The 20,943-nt window shown below is 39.5% G+C and overlaps 1 protein-coding gene across 12 annotated transcripts in view; it reads left to right on the top strand.

Annotated features, from left to right (window-relative positions):
* The window catches only part of PTPRM (protein tyrosine phosphatase receptor type M), a 608,093-nt gene that overhangs the window by 267,564 nt on the left and 319,586 nt on the right, over positions 1-20,943 (top strand). For all 12 annotated transcript variants that reach the window (XM_045574745.1, XM_036417770.2, XM_036417769.2 and 9 more), the window contains exon 6: positions 16,997-17,171. In XM_045574745.1, coding sequence (XP_045430701.1) covers positions 16,997-17,171 — 175 coding nt within the window. The remainder of the gene's footprint in view (positions 1-16,996; positions 17,172-20,943) is intronic.

Here is a 20,943-nt window from a genome sequence, read left to right as displayed (position 1 = left end):
TCTTTCTTAAATGCCCATTTATAGAAGAAATTTAGGCTCAGGAAGTTTCCCTCATTTTTCCCGCTGTGGCCCATTGTTAATAACAGGAGCTGGGATTTGAACCATGCCATGCAAGTCCAGAATCTACGTTCTTGACCATACTGCCTCTTGCATAGTACAAAGACACAAGTATTTCCTAAGCATCATGTTGTGATTGATTTAAGTGATACTTTTTATCAGAATTAAAAGTTATATTCTCACGTGTGGAATTTTGCCTTGGCTTTGTGTTAAGGGATGTATACATTTGGTCAACTTTTCTTGGTGGCTTTCAGTTTCATTTATAGATAATCAGGGAAGAAGTTACAACTGTATATGAGAGCAATTTTGCTATCCTAATAAAAGGGTATTATGCAAATTGTCCCCTGAATTGGGAGTTTGACCAGGAGGCAGGCCTGGCCCAACAACAGCCCTCAGCCCCTCCCCCAGCCTGCCCCACCCCCAATTGAGAGGCTGGAATTGGGGGGGGGGGGCAGCCATTCAACTTCCAGAATCCCTGCCCCCTGCCAGACCCCACCCATGCATGAATTCATGTACTGGGACTCTAGTTCCAAATAAAAGCCTTAAAGTTATCTGAAAAGAAGTAAAATTACAGTTCCCTGGGCAAGCTTAACTTGAGTATTTAATATATATATAGTATTGATTTTTTTTTACAGAGAGGAAGGGAGAGAGAGATAGAGAGCTAGAAACGTTGATGAGAGAGAAACATCGACCAGCTGCCTCTTGCACACCCCCTACTGGGGATGTTCCCGCAACCAACGTATTAATACATGCCCTTGACCGGAATCGAACCTGGGACCTTTCAGTCTGCAGACCGACGTTCTACCGCTGAGCCAAACCGGTTTCAGCATAACTTGAGTATTTTATAGCATATATATTAAAGCATAAATTTAACATCACTTACCATCATAGGAAATATCAGGAATGCATAAAAAGGATTGTCTCTGGGTGCTATAGGAACCATTTGCTCCTTAAAGTTATGAGTTGTTGAAATCTCACCCATTATTGTTCATATATATGATACAATATTGAGCATTCAGTCTGAAAACATCAAAGCCTTATTATGTGTTTTAATATAGTATGATTTTGGATTACCTTAATTTGAAGGTTAAGATTTATTTTACATTGATGAAACAGAATGACGTGTGTAGGGAGATTCTAGGAGAAATGAATATTTCTTTGTGATATTACCTGACTTAGTCAAAGGGGATATAAGCAGCTGGTGTTTTGAGCAGGATGCAACAGGTAAAGCAGGAGGAGCATTGGGATTTCTCCTCCAAGGCAACCTGAAGGTCTCTGGGCCAGGATATGAAATTGAACTTGAAAAATTGCAGGTCAGGCTAATTCAGTTTGTTTTTGACCTAAGAACCATAAAAGCATTTATTCTTTTTTTTTTTTTTTTTTTTTTTTTTTTTTTTTTTTTTTTTCTTCCATTTTATCAAAAGGTTCATTTGTGGCCGAGACTGGTTTGGCTCAGTGGCTAGCACATGTGTCAAACACCAAGGCCTGCGGGCCAAATCCGTCCCGCCAGGCCTTGCAATGTGGCCCGCACCGCGCTGTCATCACTGCACTCCGCTGCATTTCCATCACAATGACAGTTTATGACTGTTCAGTAAACCATTCGGCCCGCGATTTAGGCTGGATTTTAGATTTTGGCCCCTTCTCTGATTGAGTTCGACACCCCTAGGCTAGAGCGTCAGCCTGCGGACTGAAGGGTCCCGGGTTTGATTCCAGTCAAGGGCATGTACCTTGGTTGCGGGCACATCCCCAGTAGTGGGTGTGCAAGAAGCAGCTGATCGATGATTCTCTCATTGATGTTTCTAACTATCTCCCTTCCTCTCTGTAAAAAATGAATTTAAAAAAAAAGGTTCATTTGTGCATCTTGCTTCCAAGAATCTGCAGTTCTGTCATGAGAAGGAAAGTTGGAAATGGTCATGCTTCAGAATTCCCCTGATCTAGAGTCCAGGATCCTAACACTGCCCAGCCTCTTCTGTCTCCTTTTAGAGATCTAGGCCTTGGAGAATGGGTCCTGAAGAGTTTGGACATTGTTAGGATCTCTAGGTTGTTTTTCTCTGTCTCTTCTTTTGGGAAGAGGAGGGAAAAATGGATAATGTTTCAGCTGGGAGGTTTATGAATCTGTCTTAGGTGGTCTTGAAAGTCCTAGATTTTTCAGTCTGGAAATCTGGAAGTGTGTACTAAGTAAAGAGGGAGGGGAATTTATTTAGGTCCTTCCTTGAGATGGAAAGAAAATTTGACAACTTTTTATGGATTTTCATTTAAAAAATCTCCTTAGAACCTAGACATAAACTAGAGAACAAATCATGCTCCAAGCGTGACCCAGTTTGAGACAAGGCCATCGACATCTCTGAGTGGCATCCAGTCGCGGCCAGGAAGTTTCTACAGAGGATGAACTTTGAAATCATGAAGCAGTCCATGGTTCTCTTCTGCATCTGTCCTGCTTATAAAAATGCCACCCTTCATTCCCTTCATTCAAAGGAAAGAGAGTTGGCTCTTGCCCAAGTGTAATAAAATTATGTTCGTTTCTGTTCTAAGAAGTGATGTCCGCTAACCACAAAGGAAAAGTGGCAAAATTACATAGTTTCTGTTTATTTTTAAAATGTGAAAGCTAATTATGACTTTCATTCAAGAAATGAATGTGACACACATTCCTTGTGCTATCTATGTGATTGTTATTTATGAAAGCGCTGCTGCAGAATAAGGCAACTACCAACCCTGGGATACAGTCTCCTTTGCCAGACTGTCTTTTCACTTCTATTGAGGTGGTACCTTTACCATATAAATGGCTTGATTCTTTTGCAGGAAGTAAATGATACCTTGAAAGAATGGTTCTTTGATTCACGTAGCACTGGAGTATGTATAAGACAGCAGCAAAACCATCATTTTTTTTTTCTGGAGAAATAATCATGGTTAAAATAGCCATTCAAAAAAATTCAAACATGGGAGATTACTTTCTAATTGCTTCTTTGAAGAAAAGTTTCTTTTTTGTGGAGAGCAGCTACAGTGTATGGATAGATTCAAGCCTCTGACTAATGAGAGGCAAGGTCCTCTCATGGCAAAGCCATGTGCAGCAGAAACCGGTTTGGCTCAGTGAATAGAGCGTTGGCCTGCGGATTGAAAGATCCCAGGTTAGATTCCAGTCAAGGGCATGTACCTTGGTTGTGGGCACATCCTCGGTAGAGGGTGTGCAAAAGACAGCTGATCGATAACTCTCGTTTATGTTTCTAACTCTCTATCCCTGTCTTCCTCTCTGTAAAAAATCAACAAAATATATATTTTTTTAAAAGCCACATGCAAGTCCTAGCTTGGAGGGCAAAGCCCCCCCGCCCAGTATAATGATAGCCAAAGGCTATGATTGTAAGCTTGAACCTATGATCTGAACCTGTGGTCCCACGGGTGGTGATATGGGCTGTGGGAGGTGCAGCAAAATAAACAAAGCTTGATCAGGTGCATGTAATAGAGTAGATTCGGATGAACCCGAGAGAATGTTGTAAACATCTTGACCACACCCTGACTTTGCCTCATGGAATCAGACTACAAAAGAAAGACTTGGCTGGCAGGCTGTGGCACTGTCTCTCCATCAGAGAGCAGCTTCCCATTTAGACCTAGCTTTCTTCGCTTGTCTGTGTTTTCCCATTCCTTCACCGCCGCCTCGCAGGCTCACCGAACCTGGCTGAGCTGGCTCAGCACACTTTTCACTTTTATTGTAGAAATTTTAAATACATTCAGAGGTAGAGAAAATAATATATTCAGCATCCAATTTTAACAAGTAACAATATGTGGCCAATTGCTTCATCTATATTTTCACCTACTTCCCGTCTGATTATTTTAAAGCAGTCTCAGTTGTCTTGCATTTAACTTGTAAATGCTTCTCTAAAACAGGAGTTGGCAAACTTTTTCTGTAAAAGACCAGATAGCATATTTTGCAGGCCAGTCTTTGCTGCAGCTATTCAATTTTCTTCCATTGTAGCAGGATAGCAGTGAAAAACAACATATAAAGAATGAGTGTGACTGAGTTCAGTACAGCTTTATGTATGGACACTGAAATTCCACTGTCATATAAGTTTTATTGTCACAAAATTATTCTTTTGGTTTTCTTCTACCATTAAAAAATGTAAAAACTATGCTTAATTTGTGAGTTGTTCAAAGCAGAGCAGTGATGAGGGGTGTGGGGCACAGATTTGGCCCAGACCCCTGCTCTAAAAGATAAGAACCCATAAGATAAAAATAATATTAGTCACTATGTAAGCCTTAGATAAAGCATTCACATTTCCTTGACAGTCGTCTTATAACTTTGTTTCTTTTAGCAGCTTTTTTTTTTTTTTTTTGCATTGTGATTGCATTGCATTGTGATTGCAATGCATTGTGATTGCAATGCATTTTATGCTTTGCAAGTGGATGATTATCCCCTAAGTCCTTTTTATCTTAGGTTCTCCATCCATTTCCCCTTATTGATAGTGGTTGTTATTGTTGTTCAGTCTGTGTTTGTCCTGTACAGTTTTCCATATCTTGAATTTTGCTCATTGCCTTCTGGTTGTGTCATTTAATCTATTCTTCTGATTAATATTATACTTCTAGCAAATTATGGCTCCTTTTGTGATATTATCAGTTCATTGCTGATTATTCCTAGCTTTATTAATTCATTGAGGGCTGTGCTACAGAATGGCTCAATTATATCAGGGTTTTTTTGTTGTTGTTGTTTAGCAGCTGGAATACTTCTAAAAAGAACTCTTTCATATCAACTATTTAGTTACCCTGATATATAAATCATAAAGGGAAGATGGCATACATACTTGATACTTTGTCTTTTTTAGCAAGTTTCCAAAATAATGATGTAATTCACTGACATCACCTAAAAGTGATCAAGTGGGTTATTAATATTACTAGAAGGCTGATGCACAAAGATTCATGCTAGAATGGACTTTCCTTTCCCTGGCTGCTGGCACTGACTTTCCACTATGGCCCAGCCCTTTTTTGCTCAGGTCCTGGAGCTAGCTCTTTCGGTTCTGGCTGCTCCTTTCCACACTGGCTACTAGAGGCCAAGCCATGAGAAACCAGGGGTGGGGCAGAACACCTGTGCCGTCACCATGGCAATGACACAAGCATCCCACCCCAGTCACTCAGTGGTGGAATATGCAAATTAACATACATCTTTGTTAATTTGTATACCACTCCTAATTGGCTGGTGGCATAGCAGAGGTACAGTCAATTTACATGTTTGTCTGTTATTAGGTAAGATTATCATTGTTTTCATTGGCATTATCATCAACTTGTAGATTGAACACATTTGATGTATTTTGATCCATCATACTTATTATCTTTACTAGAGGCCCAGTGCATGAAATTTGTGCATAGGGTGTGTGTCCCTCAGCCCAGCCTGCACCCTCTCCAATCTGGGGCCCCTCGAGGGTAGGATCAGGCCTAAAGAGACAGTCTAACATCCTCTTACAATCCAGGATTGCTGGCTCCCAACTGCTTATCTGCCTGCCTTTCTGATTGCCCCTAACTGCTTCTACCTGCCAGCCTAATCACCCCCTAACTACTCCCCTGCCAGCCTGATTGATGCCTACCTGCTCCTGTACCAGCCTGTTTGCCCCTAACTGCCCTCCCCTGCAGGCCTGGTCACCCCTAACTGCCCTTCCCTGCTGGCCTGGTTACTCCTAACTGCCCTCCTTTGTAGGTCTGATTCCCTCATCTGCCCTCCCCTACATGCCTGGTCCCCCTCAAGTGCTCTCCCCCACAGGCCTGGGTCCCCCCCCCACACACACCACTAACTGCTCTTCCCTGTTGGCCCAGTTGCCCCCAGCCTCCCTCCTCTGCTAGCCTGGTCACCCCTAACTTCCCTCTCCTGTAGGCTTGATTTCACCCAACTGCCCTCCCTTGCAGGCCTGGTTTCTCCCATCTGCCCTCCCCTGCTGGCCTGATTGCCCCCAATTGCCCTTCCTTGCAGGCCTGTCCCTCCCAACTGACTTCCCCTGCTGCCCATCTTGTGTCCACATGGGGGCATCCAACTTTGACCACATGGGGGCAACCATCTTATGTGTTGGAGTGATGATCAATTTGCATATTACTCTTCTATTAGATAGGATTGCTGCTCAAATCTTCCACACCTAAACAGTGGGGCATACTCAGCATGGATGATCCCTGCCCTGGGCCAGGGTGTGACAGTATATTCCAGGCTTATGTTTTTACATTTTCCACCTTAATGACCTAGAATAAGCTATTTCTTTAGGGAGTCTTGATTCTTTTTCAATGGGAATTGGTCATTAGAAATTATAATCTGACCATAGAGGTATTGATTACTGCTATGTAATTTTTCTGGATCTTCCCATCAAACAGAGCTAGAATATATACACATGCACACATTCACACATTTCAAAATAAAATCTATGTCCTGAGATAATTCTGAGAATTCCAATTCAGAGCCACAGGGCTTTCAGCCTCAATTATCTTGTACTTTATCTTTTCTCAGCTATGTTTTCTGAAAGAGTTGTGTGTTTTAATGCCTATTGATTGAGGAAAAGTGATGTTCTTTTCAGGCCATGTTTATGACTATCCTAGTGTTTTAATCATGGATGGTTACTCAGGCACTTCCATCTTCCTCATATTAGGGAGGCATTATTGTAGTTTTGAAATAAACAGGGTCAAGTCTTTGCCTTCCGCACCCAAATATTTAGCCCAAAAGGAAATGTCAGTCAGTGTCAGGCTCCTGAGTCTGATGAGGCTGGGTTAATTCAGTCAAGAGTTGAATATTGCCCTGTATGGTTTCGTTCAGTGGATAGAGAGTTGGCCTGCAGACTGAAGGTCCTGGGTTTGATTCCAGTCAAGGGCACATGCCTGGATTGTGGGCTTGATTCCCCACTCGGGAGCATGCAGGAGGCGGCTGATCTATGATTCTCTCTCATCATTGACGTTTCTATCTCTCTCCCTCTCCCCTCTTCTCTGAAATTAGTAAAAATTTATTTTTAAAAAAGAGCTGAATGTTTTCTTTAATACTAAAGAACTTCTAATTTCATTGATATTCATCAATACTGCACTTATTATGTATATCCTATATTATTTGGGTAAACTTCTAAATGAAACTTAAACACAAGTTGTCTAAATAATATTACTCAAATATTACAAACATATAATGAAATGAACTATGTATAGCTATCAAAATGAGGTTCTACGTTTCTATAATCAATTTTTTTACTCAAACACACCTACAATATAAAGGCCATATGTTAAAATATTTTATCACTTTGGATATCTGCATATTATTTAGCTATATCCATTAGCCAATTAAAGTATCCTTGCGAATATATATTTGTAGTACATGATCATATAAGTAAGGACTTCTGATTATGATATTCTAAATTGATAAATATTTGGGTTAGCTTGGTTATGGCCTAGAAATCAAAGGTCGCCACTATCTTTATTTTTTTTATTAAAACAAAAAACATATGGACTCCAGAAAGTAGATTTGCTGAGGTATCCAATTATTGTTGGATTTAGATTACATAAAATGTTTTAAACAAAATTACTCCAGGCCCTGTTGGTATTATTTGTGATCCCAGTGTTAAGAATTTCAATCAGTATCTTACAAATGAGCATATTGTAAAGTGGAATAATAGAGACTACTTTCCCTATTGAATAAATGAGAGTGCAATTTAATCCCCACCTGTATGGCTAAAGAAGGGTGACTGGCCCATATCTGCTCTAAGCTTCTGCATTCAGAGGGGCTACAAATTGCCTGGGATTGATTAATTTTCTCCAAGTGCTGCTAACGTCTGACCTCAATTTCTCTCAATCATTGCCCTGATTATTGCAGAACTATTTCGGAAAGACGTAATATGTATCTTTTTTGCTGGTAAATTACTGCTCATTTAGAAGTCCTAGAGTTAGTCCACTGCACAAAGGAGGTTGTAAGTCTAATTTAAATAACTATAAGTACTTTTTCCCCCTAATTTTCTCAGATTGAAATGCATGCAAGGTTGAAGATTCTCTTGTGTTTCTAAAAAGCTGTATTTAACCCACCAAGATCATTTCCTCTCACATATGACCATTATGGTGGTTTCATTAAGTTAACAATCAGTCAGCAATTTTTATTTTTTTAATTTTTTTACAACCCTGGACATTCAGATGCCACGCTTTGCACTGAGCACGGGGGTTTTGTTCTCAACAATCAGGTCCTCGGCTCTGTTTTCTAGTGACCTCTGAAATTGTAGAGAACAAAAGGAATGCCCATCCTTCCTGATTTCTCATTGTCCTGCTCTAATGGTATTAAGAACATAGTGCTGCAGTCCTTAACATGACTGCCTCCTTCTAACAGTGAAAATTGGCTAAAACTGGCTGACAGATTTGCTCTCTCTACCCAAATGTATATTTTCATCATTTTATTCTGCCAGAATAATAAAGCATTTCCCCTAGGCTCCTGGATGCTCAGGAGTACTGGAGGTTCTGAGCACATTGTCCTGTCCAATCATGCCTGTCAGGTGGAAAGGCACACGGGGAAGGGACTCATGTACTATTTCACACCTCCTTGCATCAGAGAAAACTGACGGCCACTGTTACCCACGATTCCCTGTTTAATTCTGACCAGAGGAAGGCTACTTGGGGACCAAAAGGCATTGAAAAAATCAAAGTGGTCAGTCATCCTTTCAGTGCCTAACTCCCTTTTAATATTACCATCAGCTCTCCCTAGGATGCACCAGACATGGTGTTCATACTGGAGAAACAGCAATAAAAAACCTGGCAAAGATCCCTGCCTTTGTGGAACTGTATTCCTGTAGGAGGAAATAGACAATGACTACAACAAGTAAGAAAGTAGTTTATTAGCAAGTGGTCAATTGCATTCAGGAAAAGCTAGTCAGGACACAGGGCTAAGCAGTTGCCATGCAGAGCAGGTTCAGTGTTAAATCCAGGGTCTGGGTAGGCCTCCCTGAGCTGTGATTGGAAGGAGATGGAATTAACTGCCTGTTTACTTTGGGGAGAATATTCTAGGAGGACCAAGGCAGAGGCCCTAAGGAGGATTGTATCAGGTGATAAAGAGACCCAGGAGCCCGGCTATGGCTGGAGCTGAGGCAATAGAGCAGTGGGGGACATGGCAGAGTGATAGTGGAATGGGGGGGGGGGCGATGATAGTGGGTGCGGGTGGGTAAGACTGGCAATGTACATTCATGGAGGTCACTCTTTTATTCCCAAATCTAAAAACTGAATGTTCTTCATATTTAATAGCAAAACCTGCTCATTTTTGTAATTCATATGGTGACAAAGGTGACCTGAACTGATGTGAAGCTACTGATGATCTCTCTTTGTCCTCCTTATAATCAATATTCATATCTTTTGATATAGAAACGTCAATGTCTGGTTAGAGGGTGCTGGCTCAGGTTCTCCTGAGGACATCACACAATATACAGTATATGCACCTTTATAAAATTAAAAATATACTGAATTCAGAGGTCCATTTTACAGCAAGAGTTTCCGGTAAGTGATAGAGCCCCTTGGCCATGGCGTTCAAGTACAGTTCCTATTTCACACCGGCCTGCTGGTGGTTTAGAGCTCCTGAAATAAGCTATCCTCTCCCTCTTGAGTTCTGTTTCTCACACTGACCAGCTCTTCACCGTGGAGAAGACGAGCCCTTCAGTGTCCTGCTCACGTTCCTCTGAGCAAGCCTACTTCTTCTTTGCTTCTCAGAGTGCGGGATGCCAGGAGCATATGCTGTCTTCTGGAAGTGTCTCCTAGCACTGCCTCTGCAGATAATTTATATTAATACACCTGAAAAGTGAATTTTTTTTATTAACTGCCTGTTAATTTCTGATTTATCTTTATGTTGAAAGTATTGAAGATGTCCCCATTTTTCCTCAAATGGTCTCCTTTACTCCGCCCCTACCTCTCCAGGCCTTCACCACACTATTGTCTGTGTCCATGAGTTATGCATGTATGCAAATAAGTTCTTTGGTTAATTTCTTCCCACCCACCTTGAAATATTCATATACCTTTAAGTGATGAAGGTGTTCCTAAGTCACATCTCCAGTATACACTTGCAAAGTCTGATTTAATAAGAAGGAAGTACACTATTGATTTACATTTATTTAGATGAATGATTATCTTGTTAAATGTATCATTTGGCTTTGTTGAAGTCTTTCTTTAATCCTATATTATTCACTCCTGTTAATTGTCAAAGGCATTCTAGTACACGTTGGAGGAGAGAAGGAAATAACCTGAGCCAAAGCTCCAGAAAGGTAACATCCACCCCCACACTGATGAGCCACTATGGACTCTGGTGGTTCACAGGTTTCTCAGCCACACCACTTGCCTGTCATTAGTCCCCTATTATTCTCCTCTCATCCATAGTAATTACAAAGTGAAGAATGACATCTCTCGCCCCTCCCAGTGCTCTGAGGACATTCTCTCATTTTTCCTCCATTAACCCATTCATGTAAATGACTTATACAGGTGTATCATTTTTTAATCTTTTATACCACATTTTACTAGACCTTTTCTATATTTAGCTACACAAATATTGCCATTGTATTGCAATGGCCTAGCAGTGTTTCCCAAACTTTTGACATATGTGTACCCCTTCTATAATTTTCATAACGCTAAGTACCCCTCATACTCATGAGAACGTAGAATAAGGCGCAGCTAAGCATGGTGCAGTACATATCCCCACCAAACTCCGGTGCAACGTGTACCTCCACCAAACTCTTCCGTACCCCTGAGGGTACGCGTACCACACTTTGGGAAACACTGGCCTACAGTATTCAGTAACATGCTGTACAGACAGGCTTTTAGCCTAGGCTGTACCATATACTGTAGGTGTGTAGTAGGCTACACCATCTAGGTTTGTGCAAGTACACTCTGTGATGTTCACACAAGGATGAAATTGACTAACAATGCATTTCTCAGAATGTATCCCCATTGTTAAGCAATGTATTACTTTTCATCTTCCTAAAACTCCAGGGTTTTGTTTTTGTTTTTTTTTATTACCCCGATGCTCATTGTATTAGTGTCCTATTGCTCCTATAACAAATTACCACAAATTTAGTAGCTAAATTTATTAGTTGCTTTTATCTACTAGAATACACAATTGCCTTTTAGGAATGCAAACAGACATATCAGTGGTAATGTTTAGTAAAACAGAAAGATTATCAGGTTTGGGGGAGTTTGCTACTATCACAGTAGCTGATCTGGAGTGAGAGGTCCTAAAAAAAAAGGTGATGGTATGGCTGGTTCCTTCTGGAAGCTGTCAAGGAGAAGATGTTCCTTGCCTTTTATAGCTTCTACAGAATGCCTTCACTGCTTGCTCATGGTCTCTGCCTCCATCTTCACACTCATCAATCACTCCAGCCTTTGCTTCTGTGGTCACATCTTCTACTGCATTTGATTCTCCTACCTTCCTCTTACATTGTGATGACATTAGACTTACCTGGTTAATCTAGCTTAATTTTCCCATCTCCAGTTCATTATTTTAATCTGCTCTGCAAACACCCTTGTGCTATGTAAGGGAACATATTCATAGGTTCTAGAAACTAGGAAAGAGGTGTCTTTGAGGGCCATTATTCTGCCTACCACCATAGTGGGCAATGTTGCTAACGAGGGACATGCTGGGCTTAAAATATTCTTTTCTTTTCCCTATTGGTTTCCCTGTGAAAGATTAGTTGTCCAGTTTTAGGGCCTGGAATATAAATCTGTTCATTTAACAACCTCATATTCCTGTTCTACCAATGCCACATTTTTTCCACTGAGGCTATTATTATTCATAGAGTCAGCAAGTATTTGTTGGGTTCTATTTCTTGTGCACCCATGTAATGAGTGAACTGTGATTCTTGACTTGTGAACCTCATAGTTTACTAGATAAGAAAGATGGTTCTGCAGTACAATACATATTTTGTTGATTTTATTTCTTAAATATCTTTAGAATCCTTTCCTTCTCATCTCTAATTCTGTCATTTGTTACTGATTCCTGAAAATATATAACCAATTTCCCTTGATATCAGTTGGGCACCCATACTCTTTCCTTCAGTTCATAACCATACCCATGTGTCATGTCACCCTTTTGCCTAAAGTCCTTCCTTTCCTGGCATCACAATAAATGATAATCCTCAACATGTTATATTTCTTGATGTGGTTTCTCTTATGCTCATCTTTCTAGTTTCATTATCTGCTTGAAGTATGGTAACAACCATACTTAGGTAAAAACTCCTGTTTGAATATTAACCCTTCTATTCTGACTTCAGCACTTGTTTACTTGCTTAAACAATAGGGTAGTTGCCTCAGCTTCCAGATTGAGACCTGGAGGCTAAGGCAATTTTCCTGTGCCTGTGGATCAGGACCACAGGAGATTGATTCCCACTGACTCAGTAGCTTCAGGAGTAGAAACTGTAGATAACCTTTAGAGACTAAATGTTCAGCTCTGCTTCTGTACTATCTGCTATTGCAAGATAGGGCCAACATTCCAATGTGCAGCAGGATGTGGCTGGGAATGATCCTTCGGGCTGTTCCTAGCCTTTAGAATTTAGAATTTAGAACAAAGGAAAATTCTTGTGGTTTAGACCTTTAAAAGAACTGCCTACACCTGGAACAGTGCAGTCATGTGGACTCCACCTGCGTGTATTGCTCTCTCAGCCATCCTGGCCAGTTCAATAAATCCTTGCCTGCTTTTTTAATCAATCAGCCTCTGGTAGTCTTATTTTGAACCCAGGGTTCGACCCCACAACATGCTATTCCTAGAAGCACTTTTGGTCTAGCCATGTGGAATAAATTATACTTCCCCCATGATCTCTTGTCTTGACTCTTGGAGAGCTTTTTTTTTTTTCATTCACTGGGCTCTATTCTCCGCTGCCAGTGTTTGATAAACTGATTTATCCTTAAGCCTGGCCTCAAGTAGCTTTTCTGAAAAGCGAACCCTCACACCCCTGTGAAAAGCCAAGGACAGCATGGCTTTTGGGTTCAAAGGCTTGCAGAAAGAGCTGACTTGCAAATTGACACACAAGACAAGAAAAATTAATTTTGAAATTATGGGGATAAGCCAGGGAAAAGTTTAACTGCAGTAGTTAAGTTCCACTGAGTCTCCTTTCCCAGCTGCTTTTATTTACTACAATAGAATACACAATTGCCTTTTAGGAATGCAAACAGACATCAGTGGTAATATTTAGTAAACAGTAAGATTATCAGGTTTGGGGGAGTTTGCTTTAGGCCATTGTTTCAGTAGTAGGTAATAAAATGCAAATTCACCCTGTGGTTATAGAAGAAGTCCAAACTCAGCCTTCTGGTGGACTTCTTGCATTTATATTAATTACTGTTGATCTTGGTTTCCAGCAAGGTCCTCTTTTCCTGGGTTTACTGTTTTAGGCAGTTCTTTGCTCTGTACTATAATATAACTATTGCCTTACTTTTTCTGTTTTTCTAATAAGACTGTAAATTCAGTTAGGTAAGGAATTGCTCTTTTAACTCTGTGCTCCCCTTATATTAACCAAGTATGTGCATCTTAAAACATTTTTACTATGTGTTGGTTGAATGAATGCTTGGATCCTTGTACATCTGAATGATTTAATAGAAAATGATCTGCAGATTTGAGCAAGATTTATGATTTGGTATGGATCCTAAATTTGAATGATCGCTAGTTAGCATTTGATTTCTCCTTCCTATGTACTTTTTCCCCCCAAGAAGCTTAATCCAACTTTCTGTGTGATTAAATGCATGGGATTTTTAAAAATTAAAATAAAAAAAGAAGCTTATTCCTGAGAATTATGGTGACTCATTAGAGTAATATGGAGTTGTTAGTTGGATGCTTTTTATTTTAAAGGATAAATCTGTGGCATGAAGATAATAATTATGAAGCAATACTCCTCTCAGCATATGAATAAATTCAAAAAGGAGGTTTTATTAAACTTGAGTGCCCTCAGTACAGTTTGAATATTTGTGAGGGATCAATGAGCATATACTTTAAAATCTTTTGAATAAACATTCTTTTGAGATAGACTTATTCATTAGGAAAAATGCTACAGGATTACTATAGAAGTATATTCTGACAAGATCTGTGCCACAAGTAAGTAAATAAATAAGTAGATAGCACTTTTTGTTATTGTTATTAGTAAACAAAACAAATAGTTACAGATATGAAATCTGCCTACATCCTTGGGGCTTTCCCCTCCCCCCCTCAAAACTGGAGATTAGATTTATTTTTTTCAGTTTGAAGAAAGACAAATTAATTTTATAGTGTAGTAGGTCTAATATTATTCTTACAGGTAGAATTCAATTATTTACTTATTTGGTGGAGAGGATGATAAATTGGATGTCTGGAATTCATGGAAGAATGGTGTAATTAATAATGCTAGATTGTTTTTTTTTTAAATATTTATATTGATTTCAGAGGGTAAGGTAGAGGGAAAGAGAGATAGAAACATCAATGATGAGAGAGAATCATTGATAAGCTGCTCCAACAGGCACTCAGGCATATGTGCTCTTGACAGGAACTGAACCAGGGACCCTTCAGTTCGCAGACGGAGGCTCTGTACACTGGCTAGGCCTAATTTTGTTTTTTGTTTTGTTTTTCTAACTTTTTGGTACCTTCTTCAGACCAAATTTAGGAGACAAACATAAGTCATATAAGGCATATATATAACTTCACATTCTGATTTATGATTTTAAAGCTATTACTAACGATGTTTTGACAGATAATATTGAACATGATGTTGGTGGAACTCTTTTTCTCCACTCCTGATGTTTCCTTCCCTGTGGCAGGAACTGTACTTGTGCAGCACTCCTGATGCCTTTTCTCTGCCAGGCAGGAGCTGCTTAGGAAGGAAGCTCTGAGCATGCACAGCCCAACCCTTTCTTTGGGAGCTAACTCCCTGTGTGAACCCTGTTCCTCCATCCCGTGGTTTTTACAGCAGCTCCCAACATAGAGGTGGCCTTGTGATTTTCTAATGCGGTCTGTGCCTGTGTGGGTGAGTCGTTTTAATTCTGTGCTTTCAGTATCAGTGAGCCCATTGTTACTGCACATCAGCCATATTCTGCAGCATCAGTAAAAAGGTGGTATTTTGAGAGTTTGTCTGCCTTTTTTCTTGAACTCATGTGTAGTGCCAGTCAGTATGCCAGTGTTCTTGAATGCACATTTAAATTCTCATGACAACTCTGAAAGCGAGTTGTTTCATGTTCTTGTTACAAATGAGCAAAGGGAGGCTCTAGGAAGATAAATCACTTTGAAGTTAGGTTTGACACCCTGGTCAGTCTAACTCCCAAAATCATATCTATTAGGACATTCTGTCAAGGAAAGTATCACAAATAAAAGCTTTTAAGGGCTTTGCATAATTAATTTTTTAAAATTTTTATTAATTTTTAAGTAGTTCGTTTTTCTTTTATTATTATTGTTTTTTAATCCTCACCTGAGGACATTTTTTCCATTGATTTTTTAGAAAGAGGGAAAGACAGTGAGAAATATCAATGAAAGAGAAACACAGATCGGTTGCCTCCTGCAGGAGCCCGGACTGGGAGGAGACTGCAACCAAGGTGCGTGCCCTTGGCTGGAATTGAACCCAAGATGCTTTGGTCCACAGGCCTTAGCTCTATCAGCCCAGCCAAACCAGTTAGGACAGGACTTTGTATAATTTAAATCACCAAGTAATACATGAGTTTTGTTGTTTTGTAAACTATAAACACAAGCATTTTAATATAGCCTGCAAGTCCTTGAATGCAAACATGCTTGCTTTCATCCTTGGTTCTACAGGCTGCCTTACCTACATCCAAGGCCTTCAGCTCTTTTTCACCTGCTCCTGTCCCCTCCCCCTTTGCCTACTTCAGATCTCAGTTCCTTGTCACTTCCTCAAACTGACCTCCCATGGCCACCATCCCTAAAGTTGGGTCACATTGTGATCTCTGGCTGCCACATGATCTGTCCCTTCAATACTTAAGCCGTCGTTGGTGATTATGTATTCAGGCCTATACTTCCCTCTAACAGAACCCACTTTTCTTTAGTTCATTGTTGTGAGCCTAATAGTGTCTTAACAGAATGATAGCATGGGATTGGCACCACAAAATGGTTGCCGGGTGAGTAAATGGATATAGTATGTGGCATCATGCATTAGCTTTAAGGTCTTTGTGCATTGTTTTCTCTTAGCACTCACAAATAGCATTTTAAATATAGTCTCTTTCCTGATAATTATAAAAAAGAAAAAAAAAAGAAAAATAGAACTAAAATTGGTAAACTTCTTTTGGGCTTTCAACTATAGACAGTATAGAATGGACTTCCAAGTATGCAAATGAAACACTTAATGTATCAGGGATAGTATACGATGAAGCTGCCCCAGTGGTGGGACCTGCTTTATGTGGTCCTGAGACTATGGGATGCAAAAAGGAGCTGTTCTTGTTGTATTTCAGTATCAGGTAATGTTAAGCATATACTTCCGCTTGGATTGTGTGCATTCAGGAGCGATATCATAAAGCTTGGACTAGTCCTACAAACCTAGACGAGAAGGAATATGCTAATGTCTACTTAGGTTTTCAATGTAATTTTTTATAAATTGTTTATTTGTTCATATATAAAATGAGGACAGTCATAGGGTAACATGTGAGTTAATTTTGTTTCCTACCCAAGCAAGAAAATAACATATTATGAAAAAACTATTGATAGTTTGGGAGAAAAATAAAGATTTTTTCCATATGCTTTTTCTCTCCTCCTGTTGAGATAATTTAACATAATTAATATCTTGAAGGGGCAAAAACAAGACATGTCTGGACACTTAATTTTGCATCCCTCAATCTTGAAATTGTTGATACAGCAGAATTTTGGTTTCCTGGCATCTGTTCTCCTGGAACAACTGCCAGTGAGCAATAAACAATGGAACCAAGATCTGTATGGAATTCACATCAATGCTATGTCGTCATCAGGTGTCTTGCTGTTTTGATATGACAATTGACATTGTTTCTTTTTTCCTTCTCTACCCCATTTATACAGGGCATTGATGTACGAGATGCTCCTCTGAAGGAAATAAAGGTGACTAGCTCCCGACGATTCATAGCTTCCTTTAATGTTGTGAATACGACAAAACGAGATGCCGGAAAGTACCGCTGCATGATTCGCACAGAAGGAGGTGTCGGCCTATCAAACTATGCTGAATTGGTAGTTAAAGGTATTTAATGTGTTTCTATACCCTCAAATAGTCTGTTAAAATAGATATTTTACACGGTAGTGAGATCATTATTTGTTTTAAGCTCAAACTGATCCTTGTATGTTTCTGAACAGTTTTTTTTGTTGACAGGCTTATATATTGATGGATTGCATTTTAAGTACAAATTTTGCACGTGAGCAATATTTTTGAAAAATGTATTTTGTTCACGTCGGTTTAGTTGCATACGAAGCAATGAAGGTGCTCTTGGCAAGTTCTTCTCCCAACTCTGTATACAGAAATTACAACCTATAAATTTTTTTAAGGAATAAAAATATTTTTACTGATAGAAAATCACTTAAAATGCAAATATTCACCAGCCAGGGTTTTTATGATAGTAGGGTGGTTAATAAAATGAAGCAGTGTCAGTATAAAAATGCTCAGTCATATCACACAAGCCATATTGATAATTCTGAGTTAACATTTATAATGTTGCAGTTAGTTTCTATTACCATATTTTGCATGACTGAAAAATTGAGCCATTATATTCAGGAAGGTTGGGGAAGAGGGGAAAAAAAAGGAGGAGGGATAAGTTTTCTTTATCTTGTTTAATGCTTTTTTGTATGTGAGCTGAGGACTTTATAGTATTAAACTGCTAAGGCAAGTCTTGGTCCAAGACAGGATAATTTGGACTTTTAGATGTACCATGAGAGATATTCAGATGACGTGTGGAAGACCATTACTGTTTCATCCCAGCAGAATATAATGATGCCTGTTTTTTAAACTCCCCCACCCCCGAATTTGCTAAATATGGAACATACCATTAATATCTTTTAAATGAGCTATTGCTTTTGCCAGGAAATTTCTTTATATAGACAGTTTTAAAGGCTGCACTCGCCATGTGGGCGTGGGCCAGTAGCTTATTCTCTCTGTTTCTGTTCCTTCATGTATAAAATAGACATAAAATATTACCTATTTTATTAGAAGGACCGCAAGCAAAGTCTGTGAACAGCACTTAGATCAGGGTGCCCCATAAGCAGCCAGCCCCTGTTGGTGCCTGACAGGGAGGGGGAGGTACAGGATGATTCTTCCTCTCTGCTCCAGTACTTGAGAGCTCTTCAGATGTCAGTAGGACTTTTCCAAATTTAAAAAATATATATAAATGCCTGCCCACCCATTCTCCCCTTCCCCACAGCATCCATGTTAAATCAGAAGCTTGAGGGTGATAGTCCGGTACCAGTCACCACTGGCTTATGAGAGAAACATTTACAGGTGAGCCTCCCTCCAGCTTTCTTAATCAGCAGCCAGAGTGTTCAGTGTTCAGGAAGTACACTCGGAATATCTGCTTGAAAATTATTTGCCACAGCGGATCCTGAATTTTGTGTTTTAGTTTCTAGAGAATCTTTTACGAGCTGCTCTGGCTAGTGTTTGAGTTTAGGTAAGATATCTGTTAGGAAACCGAGACGCTTCCTAGGCGTGCTCACCAGACTCTGCGGAGCATCTGGGAGGCGAGGTGTCTCCTGTAGAAAATGGACAACGTTTACCAACCCATCCAGTAGAGCAGCCACGGGGTTTCCACGGCTCAGTTCTTTTTGTCATTGTTATTCCATAATTTTCATCTTGGTTTAGCTCCCTGTGGTTGGTCCTGATTTATGGTTGTTACATTAGAGTCCCAGTGACCAGCCACAGCCCCTGTTTTTTGAGGCATCATGCTTTGGGATCAGTACGATGCGAGTCAAGTCACATCTCTAAAAACTGCCTCTGTGGAAAAGCTAATTTGTTGGAAGTTATAAGTGAATTAGAAATTTCTAGTCTGATAGATCAAACAAACCCACAGAATGGGAGGGTTCCTGTTCACCCTTATGCAGCATAAGCTTTCCTGTCTTAAGACAGCACAGGGGCACCTTGGCTCATTGTGATACACATATCCTGGCACCTGTTTCAACCCCTGCAGACTGGGGAAGCCTGTGATAATGGGCTTGTAGTCATGGCTCATATCTGAAACTTGACTTGCCCCCCATTTACTATTTTATACCCATATTTTGCATATATTTTATTTTAAAACTAGAAACCCAGCGCATAAAATTCCTGCACTGGTAGGGTGCCTAGCAACTGCCTGCTACCAGCTGGATACTCCCTCCCTTCCCCCAGCCTCCTGCTGCTGTCTTCACCCACTGGCTAGGGCCTCCTGCCCCCTCTGCTGGCCAGGGCCTCCCTGGACTTCTACCAGCTGGCCCTGCCCGCTGGTCAAAGTTCCAAATGAATTCCTGGTCAAGGGGAGAGTTTGCATATTATGCTTTTATTATATAGAATGAGATACCATGTTGGATTCTACTAGTTCAATAAAGTATTACCTTGAGATGATTACTTTGAAAGATACAATGACATTTTTAGGCCACCTGTATCTATCTTAACAATTTTTTGTAGGCATGTAATATTTGGAGTGCTAGGTTTGTTTTTTTTGTTGTTTGTTTGTTTGTTTTTGTTTTTTTTTATGGCCACACACTGATTTGGTACCAACTTCCCAAATGAAGCCCGGGTCACATTTTAACTATTATTCTTATCTTATTTGTATCTACCATTGCTCTGTTTTCTTTTTTTCTTGAATATATTGAGGTAGCATTGGTTAATAAAATTATGTAGGTCTCAGGTGTACAATTCTATATACATCACCTGTATATTATATTGTGTGTTCACCACCCCAAGTCAAGTTTCCTTTCCATCACCATTTATTCCCTCTTCAACCTACCTCCACCCTCGTTTCCCTCTAGTAACATTGCTTTTGGTAATCAACAGCAAAAAATAGTTCATGTAATTTTCAAAATGCATGTATATATCACATATATAAATATCTTATTTCATTATATGAGATATGTATGAGACATATAATTAGAAATATGTACATGTATCTATGTGTGTATAAATTCTTTTATTGCTGGTATGATTTAGAATTATTTATGATGTCTTTTCACTTTCATTTGAATCAAATATCTTAAATTGCTTTTTATCGCTTAGTATAGATTTCCCTCCTTCCCTTCCTTATTTCCTTCCCTTTGGGAAATGTATTCAAATTTAAATATTGACTTTCCTGTACTGATGCTTCCAGCAACCCACAATTCCTTTTGAATATCTATTTCAATTATTTCCAGGTTCTAGTTAAATCTCTCATTTAATATATTTGGTACTTTTCTTAATAGGGAATTAATAGAGAAAATATTCTCAGGACCAGCATTAAAGATATGTCTATTTTAGGCTACAAGATAATAATATCCTAAGTGAATTGGTGTGTGCTCAGTAACCTTTGTAGCCTTGCCCCTGAATTGTATTTTGAATGGCAGTTCAACTATCCTTGCTAGTATTTGCAACATTAGAGTAATTAACTGTTCTTTCAATCTAGCTGAAAAATGTCTTATGATCTACTATAAAAGGCCCATTTCATGTCCTGTTTCAATGAATCACTCTAATGAAATAAACTGATATTAAGTCATTATAAGTTGAGTCAGAACCATTAAAAAATGAAAAGTTAGCACAAACTTGTAATTTATAAACAATAGGAACAATATTTTAGTAAATTACACTAATTTGGTATTCCACCAAATAAAATTAATTCTTTAGTTTGTGTCTTATTTTGATTCCATCTACTGAGATTCCCTCGCTCTTTTAGAAAATCAGTATGACTTATTGCACCTTGAATACAGAAAAGAACAAAGACACCCCATCCCAGCAAAGGGAACTGATGTTGCTGGTGTTTTAGTCAGTCTAGGGATCACCTGGTATCATCTCAGAAGCCACGGTC

This window comes from Pipistrellus kuhlii, unplaced genomic scaffold (genome assembly GCF_014108245.1).
Source record: "Pipistrellus kuhlii isolate mPipKuh1 unplaced genomic scaffold, mPipKuh1.p scaffold_m20_p_6, whole genome shotgun sequence".
NCBI lineage: Eukaryota > Metazoa > Chordata > Mammalia > Chiroptera > Vespertilionidae > Pipistrellus > Pipistrellus kuhlii.
This window is presented reverse-complemented; position numbering and strand designations above follow the sequence as displayed.